This window comes from Pteropus vampyrus, unplaced genomic scaffold, assembly GCF_000151845.1.
Source record: "Pteropus vampyrus isolate Shadow unplaced genomic scaffold, Pvam_2.0 Scaffold190, whole genome shotgun sequence".
Lineage (NCBI taxonomy): Eukaryota > Metazoa > Chordata > Mammalia > Chiroptera > Pteropodidae > Pteropus > Pteropus vampyrus.
The window spans coordinates 1750229-1762241 of NW_011888971.1; the positions used below are offsets into that span (position 1 = coordinate 1750229).

The 12013-nt window shown below is 48.5% G+C and overlaps 1 protein-coding gene across 1 annotated transcript in view; it reads left to right on the top strand.

The window, feature by feature from the left end:
- Positions 1-10487: 10487 nt before the first annotated feature.
- CCT5 (chaperonin containing TCP1 subunit 5) overlaps positions 10488-12013 on the top strand; it is a 33475-nt gene continuing 31949 nt past the window's right edge. Inside the window, exon 1 of the mRNA XM_023537414.1 lies at positions 10488-10666. Within this exon, the coding sequence (XP_023393182.1) occupies positions 10505-10666 (162 nt within the window). The 5' untranslated portion in view covers positions 10488-10504. The remainder of the gene's footprint in view (positions 10667-12013) is intronic.

The following is a 12013-nucleotide window of genomic DNA, read 5'->3' on the forward strand; positions in this document are numbered from 1 at the left end:
TTTAACTGACATGTTATAACTGCGAAACTGTTGGTAGAGAGAAATGTTCTCTCAGTGAGTGATTATGCTAAGAGAAAATTTTTTCAGTAAAAATTACAAATTTAGACTCATTTACTCAGGAAGAAACCAGCACTGTAAGAACTTTATAGGCATAAAAAAAAAAATCAAAAGAAGTTTAAAAAAACAGGACAGCAAAATGTATTCCAACTTGGGTTTTTTTCTCCACAGAGACACAGCCATGTCAGGTAACAGCTCTGAATGAATCCGGTCCCCAAACGTGTTAGGATAAAATATTGTGCAGAAACTGAGAAAATGTGTAAATGAGCAGCCAAACTATCATGGGGGGTGTTGGAGAAATCATGTAGAACAGGACAGGTGCCAGAGATCTACAGTGGTTGCAAATATTAGTGTAAGTCTGGCAAAGGCGAGGAAGACCAGTTCTGAGAACTCCAGGCTAGAGAGTCTGACATCATCTCGGGAGGGAGCTGGGCCAGAAAGATTCTCTGTAAAAAGGAAGCAGAGACTCCAGCAGTATGTGACAACATGGATGACCAGGAGGACACTAGGCCAAGTGAAATGAGCCAGTCACAGAAAGACAAATACTGCATGATCTCACTTACATGAGGAATCTAAAATAATGAACCCCACAGAAACAGAGGGCAGAATGGTGGCTGCCAGGGGCAGGGGGAGGATGAGTGAGGAGGGTGAGTGGGGAGCTGCTCTTCCAGGGGTTGGAAGCTGCATGCAGTCTTGCTGGACAAACAAGTTCTGGAGATCTGCTACCCAACATGGCGCCTATAGTTAAAGACTCAGTACTGTGCACTTCAAAATGTTAAGAGGGTGGATTTTCTGTTGTGTTCTTCCCACCAAATCAACTGCCACAAACAGAAGAGCAGGAGGGGACTTTGGGAGGTGATGGATTTGTTCATTACCTTGATTGTGGGGATGGTTATAAAGGCATATACCTATGTTCGAAGCCATCAAATTGTATGTACATATGATGTATAGCATGGGGATCTCAGAGCTCTGTCTCAATCTGAGTGTGTGGCATAAAATCCACAGTGACAACCAAATGATCGGATGATTGAATTAGGATCCCCAAAACCCTTAAAAGCCCTTAACAGCAGTAGGGCAAATCTAATATGATAAAATTCATAAAGGAATATACTTGAGGTTCTTTGCTTGCTTCAAAGATATAAAACTCGCTTGGGTCAAAAATAAATAAATAACTCTACTGATGTGGTTTATATAAGAATGTGATATGGGACAGATGACCCAGAAGCATAAGTAAAAATTCCATGTGAGTCGAGAGTGTCATGTGTCAGTGTTACTTGAAGACAAGTTCAAGAGTAAGGAAGGGGATCATCTGTTCTCCCCTGGGCTGTGGGGCCACACCAGGGGACTGTGTCTGGCTCCAGGACCACACTTCAGAAAGATCATTTAAAGCCTAGCCTAGGTGCCCCCAAGGGTAAAACTAGGGCCAGTGGGTGGGAAATGCTAGGGAGCCAGGTATGCAGAAGGTATCTCTAACGGGGGTGCACCAGGGCAAAACAGGCTGTCTTATGGGTTGGGGGGTGAATCGCCAGTCCCTGGAATCAATGGCACAGGACTCCATTGGGGACAGGGAGAGTTGATGGTTATTCAAAGTCACCATCTTAAAGGTTCCATTCAGTGCTGTTTGGTATGTCAGTTGCTGTTCTACCCAATATGTCCCTGTTTAGACAATACGAAAAGCAAGAGAAAACATCATGGCTTTGAACTTGCTGCCAAAATTCGGTGTTGGACATAACCAGTTCTAAAACTTAGCAACAACTCTCAGAGAAGGCAGGAAAGGACAATGAGGGAGAAGGCCGCGGGCTGGTCATGACCTAGAGCGGGTGGGGAGAGGGGCCGGGGAGGAGGATGTAGCCGGGAAGGAGGCGCTGTCCGGGGCTGCTCCTCTCACCCCTCACGTCCATGGCCTTCCACGCCCGCCTCCCCTCGCCCAGTGCCCTTCGAACTTCGGCTCCTGTAAGCCACTGACCTGACCTCACAAATCACGTGTTTCTCTCTTTCCCTTCTATGATAAAGGCACACGTTGCGGGGAAAGGAAGAAAGACTTGGAGGTAAAACAAGAAAATCAGGAACTGACAATATTAAACAACACAAATCATGGGAATTCGGTCCTCCATCTTCATCAAGCCCAGCACTCAGTGCTGATGGATCTGCCCAAAACGCCCAGCTCTCTGATCTCCCAGTCTTATTTCCCAGTGGCCGCGGTCACGACAGCTCAGCACATCTCACTGCCACATCATCACTGAGTAGTTCTCTCTCCCACTGGTGCTTCGAACAGTGAATCGAAGCTAATTGTCTATCTGTACATGTAAACTTTAAAAAAATTAACTTTTCATTGAAAAGTCATATATAGTAAAAGCAAAATGCAACACTATTTTTAAAAATAAATAATGAAGGAAGTCTTCCTGTCACCTCACATTCCAATCCCCACTCTCCTTACCCAGAAGCAAAAGCTATTACCAGTCTCTCATATCCTCATAGATTCTTCCTGGCAGGATACACGCACGTGTACCTTGCCGAGTCCAGGGACTGAGGCAGGGCGGAAGGCCTCCACTGCTCACCTGCACTGTCTTTCCCCCAAACCAGCGTCCCCGTGCTATTTTATTTTATGCCTGTCCCCTCGGACAGTCTGCAGCACCTCTGAGCTGCCTTTCCAGACTGTCTGAGTGACCTCCAGGTACCAGCGATTGCTCCCATGATGCACTGGGTTCGCGGCTGCCCCGGTCTGCGTGGCCCCTCATTGACCCTACTTTTCCATAAGGCTGGTTGTGTTTGAGGCGCAGCGTCACAGCAGAGGAGCTTCGATCTGGAAATCACACGTGCACTGGCACAGGTCACCCTGCAGTCCGTTTCACAGCTGCTCTGTACAGACCCACCCTAATGTGCTTAAATGGTCTCAATCGATGCACATTAAGGCTGGGTCCAGTGACTGAATTCTAAAGATGATGCTCTCAGATGTTCTTGAGGACTGAATCGTGTCCTCCCAAACTGCGTGTGTGGAAGCACAGACCCCGAGTAACTCAGAATGTGACTGTATGTGAAGACGGGGGCTTTAAAGAGGTGATGGAGTTAAAATGAGGCTGTGAAGGTGGAGCCCTAATCCAGCAGGACTGGTGTCCTTACGAGGAAAGAAAGAGACACCAGGGATGCAGGTGCCCAGAGGAAAGGCCACGAAACGGCACGGTAGGAAGAGAAGGCAGCCGTCGTCGAGCGGAGGACAGGAGCCCCCAGAAAAACCAGACCTGCGGACCCCCGACCTTGGACTTCCGGCCTCCGGGCTACACGACATAAATTTCTGTGGTATGAGCTTCCCAGCGCACGGCGGCCAGAGCAAAGCGACACAGACGTGTGCTCTCACGCGCTGTGCATTTTCCAGCACAGGGGATGTGTTTGCGCCGACCCACCCTTCGGTAGGGCGGACCTAAAAGGCAGGTGGCAAACCCGCTTGACTTTTTAGAGTATACTATTTCGCCTACCTATTTCTGAGTGGGCAAAGTTCTGGAAAATCAGCTGCTGTACCCTTCTCCTAGGCTTATGCCTCTAATTCAAGGGCCACCCTGTGCCTACGAAAAAAAGAGTCATCCTGATTGAAAGAGGCACGGAAGCCAAGCTCCAGGGTTATTCATATGAGCCTAATGTCTACACTAACTGGGTGGGTGGGATCAGTTCCGGCAGCAGAGGCCTCCCCACCCCCTGGCCTGTGAAATAGGGGAAGGCAGATCGGTCTGTGCATCCGGCAGGCCTGGGTTCAAACTGCAGGTCTACTACTTGCTAATTTATGCATGAGCTTTAGCAAACGAATTACTCTCTGAAGGCTTCAGTTTACCCAACTGAGAAAGAGCCTAGCTACACTGTGGAATTAATGGAAGAATTAAAAATAATGTGTGTAAAAGCCCTCGGCCATGATGGTACATGAGAGCTGGCGTGACTATGGTAGTTTCTGGACTATGAATTTCCATTCATGATTAATAGTTTCAGATCAAGGGAAACACCTTTCTGAGCTGAAACAGACATGCCAGCTGGGTAGTTTCGACAGGGGTGGGGGCCAGAGAGAAGCCCACGAGCTGAGCTTTCTCCACTACAGGTCACTCTCCTTCGGTGTCACTAAAATTCGGATTCCTGTGAAAGCACTCCTTAAGAAAATGCAAATGCCCTTGAAAATGGCAATACGTCATGTAACCCTTAAATCAGAAATGAGTGGACGTGTGGGGAAAAGGCCACGTAGTTCAATGGTAAAGGACAAGTGGCCGGCACAGGGAGGTGTAGGGGAAAGCGGAAAGGGAAGATCTCTGAGCTCTAGAAGCTTCCCCCGCCTCACGACCTCGCTGACTGCCCGCTGGGCTCCACCTGCACTTAGCCTAATGTTTTCCGTCGCTTCAAGCTGCCACGTTCCCCGCAAACAACACTGCAAAGCTACCCTTACAGCAAACCCTACACGCTCTCTCTACACGGACGGATCCACCAAGTCTGGGATACACATGGAGTTTTGTTAAATTCTTCTAACATTAAGATTCATTCTTATAAAAAATAACTTCGCTGCTGTCTTTCATCTACGATATTACAGAGAAGGAAACAAATTTGATTCTTCCTTCCGTCCTTGAATTAAACCTAGTGATCAATGAGCTATCATTGTATCAATCCTTCTTGGATAAGGTTCACACCATAATATTAAATTAGAGAAGACATCGAATTTCCATCACCTATAAAAGTTATGTGTTTTTTTTTTTTTTTTTTTTTGGTTCATGTTCAATTTGCATCAGTCCATTAGGTCACAAGTGTGCCAATTCCGATGTAACCATAATGTTTCATTATTCCGGGAACACTTCGCTCTGGAGAAAGGTGTTCCGCCTAAGAGAATCCCAGATGACTAACCGTTACTGTTATGTAGATGGAGATTTCCTTACGTTTATATGAATACCCATTTTTCCATGTGAATATATGGCCTGCGCCAACGTCGGGGATAATAAGTTCCTTGTGTTTAACACCTGTTACGACAAGTAGTATTTTCCTTTGTCATAAAGTAACCTGTTTCCTAAATAGAGATCTTCAGAGAGCACAGAACTCAACCGAATGTGACGCGGAGGCGAGCGGAGCTGGTCTAGGGAGTGACGGCTCTGCTCCTACCACCCCGCTCCTCTGGCCCTGATGGCTGTGGGGGAAGGGGGCGGTCTGGCAGGGTCCCACCCTCAGGACTGGCCTGCTCTCTGGACTGAGTCCCTGACCCAGAGAGAAACCCGGCCGTTCCTCTCTCGCACCCCTCCTACCTCTCCTCTGGCCTCAGCTTCACGAGCTCAGCTTCCGCCTAGACGTCCCCAACCTTCCTGTTCACAATTCAAATTCTCGACATAAACTCTGCGTAGCTCATCCCGTCTCCACGGCCTGCCTTTGGCTCAGATGCCCGACCTGGGTCCCGCTAATCGGTGAAGAGTCAAGGAGCTGGGTGCCCATTAGGCTGCGCCCTCGACAAGGTTGTAGGTGGGGCGGTGTCACGTAGAGGGAGATGAGGCACCATTAGTGACGTATTAATCCCCGGGGCTTCGAGAACAGTCCCTGGTTCTAACCAGGACTTGGGGACACAATTGTGTCCTCTGCAGTGAGGCCATCTGGGGTTTCGCGGGCTCCCCCTTCCTTCTCTGGGCATTCGCCCTCTCCTCTGGAGTTCTGACACGGCTTGTCTCCACTCACCAGCTTTCCCGACATTCTGACTCCGGGCAGACCTAGGAGGTACTGCAGGATGGGCTCCAGATCGCGCAATAAAGCGAGTCTCGCAATAAAGTGGGTCGTAATCCTTTTGCTGGTGGAGGGTCTGGCCTTCGATTTGTAAAAACCGCAACATCTGTGAAGCGCGGTAAAACGCGGTGTGCCTGTACTTCGCACCATCAGCGGCTGCCGCAGCCTTGCTGTGCTCAGGGGACGCTGCGTGCTGCTGGAGTTGGACGCGTCTCTGATGAAGACGGCTGTGATGCCGCCCAGACCCACGGAGGTCGGCGGAAAGGGTGCAGGAGGCCCTGCCAAGCTGGAAGGCTTGCGGTCACGTCGGGTCACTTCAGGACTCCACACCTGCTTGCAGAGGCATGCCTTCTACAACATCCCCACCAAGTGGCTGCCCGGCCTCTGCTCCAATATCTCCAGTGACCAGTGACCAGCCATGTCCAGACGCAAGGCATTCTAACTTCAAATGGCTTTCCTAAGCCTGCACTTCAGACTGAGCTTAGGCTTCACGCCCCTTCAGCAGCCACCCGAGGGCAGTCCACACCCAGGGGGCAGTTCACTCCCAGGGCCGAGCTGAGCAGGTCTACCGCGGGGGGGAGCAAGCGAGCGCACTAAGACCCTGTGCCCCTGTGTCTGCGTGACTGAGCCGGTTAACGGGGACTCCGTGGGTTAAAAAAGAAAGAGAGGCCCCTCCCTGAGGATGGCAGCGGAGCACTTCCAGGGCACAGGGTCAGGTTCATGATCACTTTCCTTTCTTCTGCTTGGCAACTGTGAACCACTGGGAAACGTCCACCACCGCCCCTCACCTGGGGGAACCTCCGCAGCCCCTGCAACAGTGCCTCGCGGGGTACGTCATCAAGACCAGTCACCGTCTACAACTCACTCGTGCTCATCACCATGGCTTACTCTAGTCCCTTTCTATTTCTCGTTTTTCCTATCGTCTGTGTTAGTTTAGGGACAAATAGCATCCTCTGTGTGGGCAGGGGTGGGGGTGCACAGAGGAGATCTCTCCCAGAAAGGCCTCCTCCTAAGGCCGGTGCCACACCCTGACGTCATCCAGGGGGGCCCACGCAGCCGCAAGGCCAGGCCATCAGTCAGGGCGGTGCCATCCACCCGCTGCCCAGCGGCACATGAAGCTAGCTCCCCTCCTGAAGCCTAGCTCCCCTTCCCTGCCTTTCCTTGGCTGGCAGCAGGACAAGCCTGAGTAGTGCTGGGTGTCGCTATTCTAAGTTACCAGCTTGTCTCGGTCAGCTCAACGGCTATCACAGAACACGAGACTCAGGGGCTTAAATAACAAGCATTTATTTCTCACAGACTGGGGGCTGATAAGTCCAAGGTCAAGGCACCTGCAGATTCAGTGTCTGGGGAGAACACACTTCCTGATTCATAAATAACCATCTCCTTCCTGTGTCCTCACAAGGCAGAAGGGGCAAGGGAGCTCTCTGGGGGTTGTCAGGGCACTAATCTCCCTGCTGGGCTCTCTGCCTTCGCAACCTAATCACCCAAAGGCCACGCCCCCTAATGCCATCTTAGCGATGGCTAGGATTTCAACACAAACTTTTCAGGACACAAACGTGCAATCCATACACAGCTCCTCCACCTGGCGACCCTGAGAAGGGCAATCTGCAGGTAGCTTCTTCCTTGTTTTTCCCAATTCCTTCCTAACCCTGAGGAACCACCTCCCTATAAATCTTCCTGGGTGCGGGGACATGGCTGAGGCTCTGCTGTTCCTCACCCCTGCACACGTCCCCAAGAACAGGATGCTTTCCTGGGATGACTCACGTCGGCTGTGAAGGCCAGGTCCAAGTCCATAGCCCTCTTGACTTGGCACTACTCCCCAAAGAGCATTCTGGGGGCCCCAGCCCAGGTGCTCCCCACACTCACACTCCAGACGCACCTCTGACCTGGCCAACTAGTGCTGTCTCCTCCAGTACTCGGTGGAGAGGGGCAGTGGGCTCACAGGTGCCCGCCACCGCACACTACTGGGCCCCCTCGCCCCGGTGTGGCCTCACACCCTCATCTCTGCCAGGCTGCTGCATGGTGCAAATACCACCACATCGAGTCAAAGCGGCTTAAAAACAACATGGGTTTATTACTTCACTTAACAGGATGTCTTGAACTTGGAGGCTCCACGTAGTTCAGCACGTCAGGGGCATCGTCAGAGACCCAGTCTTTCTCTCTGCTCCACCAGCCTCAGCACGTTGGCCTTCACCTTCATCTTCACTTTCCCCCAGTGGCTGGAAAGTGGCTGCAGCCCGTCCGAAGACAGGAAGGTCACTTACACCTCGAGCATCTCCTGTCAGCAACAAAACCTTTCCCGAAGGCCCAGCAGACGCCCCTCAAACCTCACTGGCGAGAACTCGATCACATGCCCCCCGCCCACCTTGACGCCCAAGAGATGGGATCTCTGTACCAGCACACACTGGTGCCTGACACCTGAAAACCCGGGATCCTGTTACTAAAGAAGAGGGGTGATGAGTGCTGGGTAGGAGCAAGCGGTGTCTGCACACCTCCCCTGGTGGGCCCGCCAGTGTCCCCTGCTCCAGGACAGGTGGCCTGGGTCAGAGGCCTGCACACTTGGCTGCCCAGGCCAGGTGAAGCACATTCCACCTCACAGAGGCTGGGCACACATAGCCCCAGTGGGCGACGAGACACAACACACCACCAAGGCATGTCCTGCTTGTCTGTGGGACTTACGCAGACGCCTGCAGGGGACTCTGCAAGGGCTGAGTGGCCATTCTCGGGGCCAAGCTAGGGAATGCAGATGCAGACTGTAGCATGAGCCCAGAAGACTCCACACTGAGAACGTTTCTTCCTTCACAGCAGGCCTTTCACACCGTGGCCGTAGGGAAAGCACACTGCCCGAGGGGTAGCATCTGTCTGCGTGGTCCAAATATCAGGAACCTGGCATTGTTTTCTATTCTGTTTTGACCAGGGTACACCACTGCCCAGCAATGGTGAATGAAGGACGTGTGGAAGTCTCATTTCTCAAATCTTCTGAACTTGGTTTCACATGCACATGGTGAAGCCAAGCACGTCAGGGAGTGTGAATGCCAGGACCGGCCAAGGGTCTGCCGACGCCCACCTGGCACACCTGGGTCGCGATCCTGCGTCCATGCTTTTGGAGAAAGACACATTCAGATGGGAGTGACCGCAAGTCCTTACCTGAGTGTGTTCACAATGGCTCCTGTTAGGCTACATCCCCCCTGAGCTATATTTCTATTCCTGTTTGTTTTTAACTCCAAATTTTACCAGGTTAGCAATTAACCCTGATTTCAATGTACACACTTTTGAATCCTCTTCTTGACTTCAAGCACAGCTGCTGTCATTATTCCCTACCTTGTAGCATGTTCAAATTTGATCAATGTCCTTAACCTAATAACTAATAAAATTTCAAACCAGCCAGAGAAGCCACAATAACCTCTACAGGAAAACCCTGACTGTACACTTCTTACCTACAGGTACATTTTTAAAAAGCAATTAAAGATCTTTCAGATCCCATGAATCACAACGGTTCTACGAAACAGTCTGTTCTACTCTGAGGTTGCAGGATCAAGCATCATCTAAATCTTGGGAAGATAAAGAATCCCCAGAATTAAGTTCTCTATGGCTCCGCATATAACTGGATGGCTCCACAAACCCACCAGGAATACGTCCGCCTCTGCCCACCACCCCTTCCTGCACAGGCGCTGTGAGAGGACCTGTTCCAAGCATGCTGGCCAGAGTGACAGTGAGAGGCACACACCAAAACTGCACATCAGGACAGAGAGTTCATTCTTCATTAGATATTCGGGGCCTACTGAGAAAGGGAGAGATGGTGGCAGCCAAAAACCTGACAAACGTCCACAACGTCCCGCCCCCACAGTGCTCTCTCTACTAACACAGGATTAGTTCTCTCAGAGAACGCCACACCTCACTCACACCCACTCGCCCATGTCTTCGTCTCTCCCTTCCAGCACATAAATTCCGTAAGATCACGGGACGTGCATGTCTATTCACCACTGACTTGGGAAAGGTCATTACACAGTAGACACTCAATAAGTATTTTCTGAATGAATGAATGAATCCCTGGTTGCTTCTCATTTAAATAAAAATCATCAAATTGATCACATTTTTATCAGTTTAGTAAAAAACACAAACCATCTCATTTTATCAGATCTCTAAGGCAGTTTGGTATTTAGGTTACAAGGTGTGCGGCTGGGAGTTCAATTCTTTTCTGTGATAAGCAGAGATTATCTGAGCCACTATTCTATATTAATTTCTCAGATATATGAGGCCTGTCTACTCACATTCAAAGATTTTCCTTAACTTGTCTTTATTTAAATTGTTCAAGTCCCTTCTCATAAATGAGAAATATTAAATAAATGGCTGCTTTCATAAAAGAAGCGACTAGCAGAAATAATGTGCAACTTCTGTGAATAAGCTTTTCATTAGCATTTAAAATAACAAATACTATTTACAGACCAAAGACTATATACCATGAGTTTTACGAATTGGTCCCCAGTCCCCACTTCAGTGTATCATTACACAAAAGACACAGCTACTCGGGAAACCAAGGCTCCGAGAGGGCGAGCCACTGTCCGAGGCCACCTGCTGAGGGGCCAGGACGGACCCGAACCCAGGCCGGCTTAGTCTGAAGTCCACGATCGCGGATTAAATTGCCAACCACTCCACTGTGCCACGTGTCTCCTCTGAGCGCCCTATTTCATCAAATCTGAGATGCCATCAATGGCAGCCGATGGCGTACAACGCTGCCCATTACGGCTATAAAACACCATCAGCTGGAAAGTACGTCACAATTTCAGAAATATTAAAATGGGGATGTATACATACACAAATATACACACTTACATATCTTAGATTCAATAAAATACGGTATTCACCTAGCCTTGGAACAAATTATTCCTAATAAATGCCTCTCTAAATCCTTTAGAAAATTAATTTTGCCATGACGTTCAGAGGAGAAAGAGATAAATCTTAAGGATGAATAAAGTTATAAGGAACTAGGAACGTTCACTAACACATACCCCCTTTAAAATCGTTTCTTCTCATCGGCGACATGAAATCGCATTCTTTGTAACGTGAAGCACTGTCAACATGCTGCCCACCCATCAACACGACCCAACACTTACTCGTATTTTCATACTTCCAAGTGCATGAAAAACTGTAAGCACGATTTTTTAGACTAAGCCATAAAAGGGGACTTCAAACCTGTTCTTCTCTGTTTCCTCCAAAAGTTAGGGAAAATGACAGTAATTTCTCATCCCATACCAAACAAAAACATATTCATTGCTAAACACATAGCTGTAAGTCTGTAAAACCAAAGACCACTGACACTTCAGAAAAACACTCTCAATAAATTTTATACTTTAATGACTGGAAATGCATCGACCTTCAGGGCCTCTTTTCGCTTCCTCTGAAAGTGCTTACGTCATACACCCACACGGTATCTATCCCCTCTCCGGTGACCTGGTCCGGGGTCCAGTTCGGGAAGGGGAACCGGCAAGCGATGACTCTAGCGTCACCCTCAAGCTCGAGCTCAAATTTCTTCTCCAAGTGCGGCATCTGTGGACATGACAGCCATTATGTCAGGGAACAGTGATTCAGAAGAAGTGATTCCCAAATGTCCTTCTGTATTGACCGCCCGAAAAGATCTGTGCAAAAATCGCTAATTGTAAAAAAGATCACTTCACGGCATAAATACATTATCAAACAACCCGTTAAAATACAGAAGTCTATTAACAGTTATAAGAACAACTTCTAGTATCAATTATGAAATATGTCAATTTTAGCACATGTGTATCACAGGTTTCTGGTTTTCTAACTAAAATCATGACGTGGCAATAATTAAAATGAGAAGCAGATTTAAATTATTAACCTACCTAAACATTTCAATCTACTATGTCTCAATCATTTAACACATACTTTTCCACATTTTTAACATTTCTGCAATCTTACAATTGACGTTGTCTTAGAATAAATGGCAATATTTTTTTCTTACTCAACAGCAAAGGTGCATCTTAAAATCAATACCGTCTAGCATCAATAAAATGGAATTAGACTGTGAAAAATATACACATTCATAATGAAATATTTCGTATTTTCTAAAAAATACATCTATATCTACTGATAATTTCTTGCTAGTCGGCCTAACTTATAAAAAGTAAAATCCTCTTATCACTTCAGTATCATTTTATTACCAATCTACCTGTGAAGAAAGCGTTTTATTGGTTGTAAAAGTACTCCC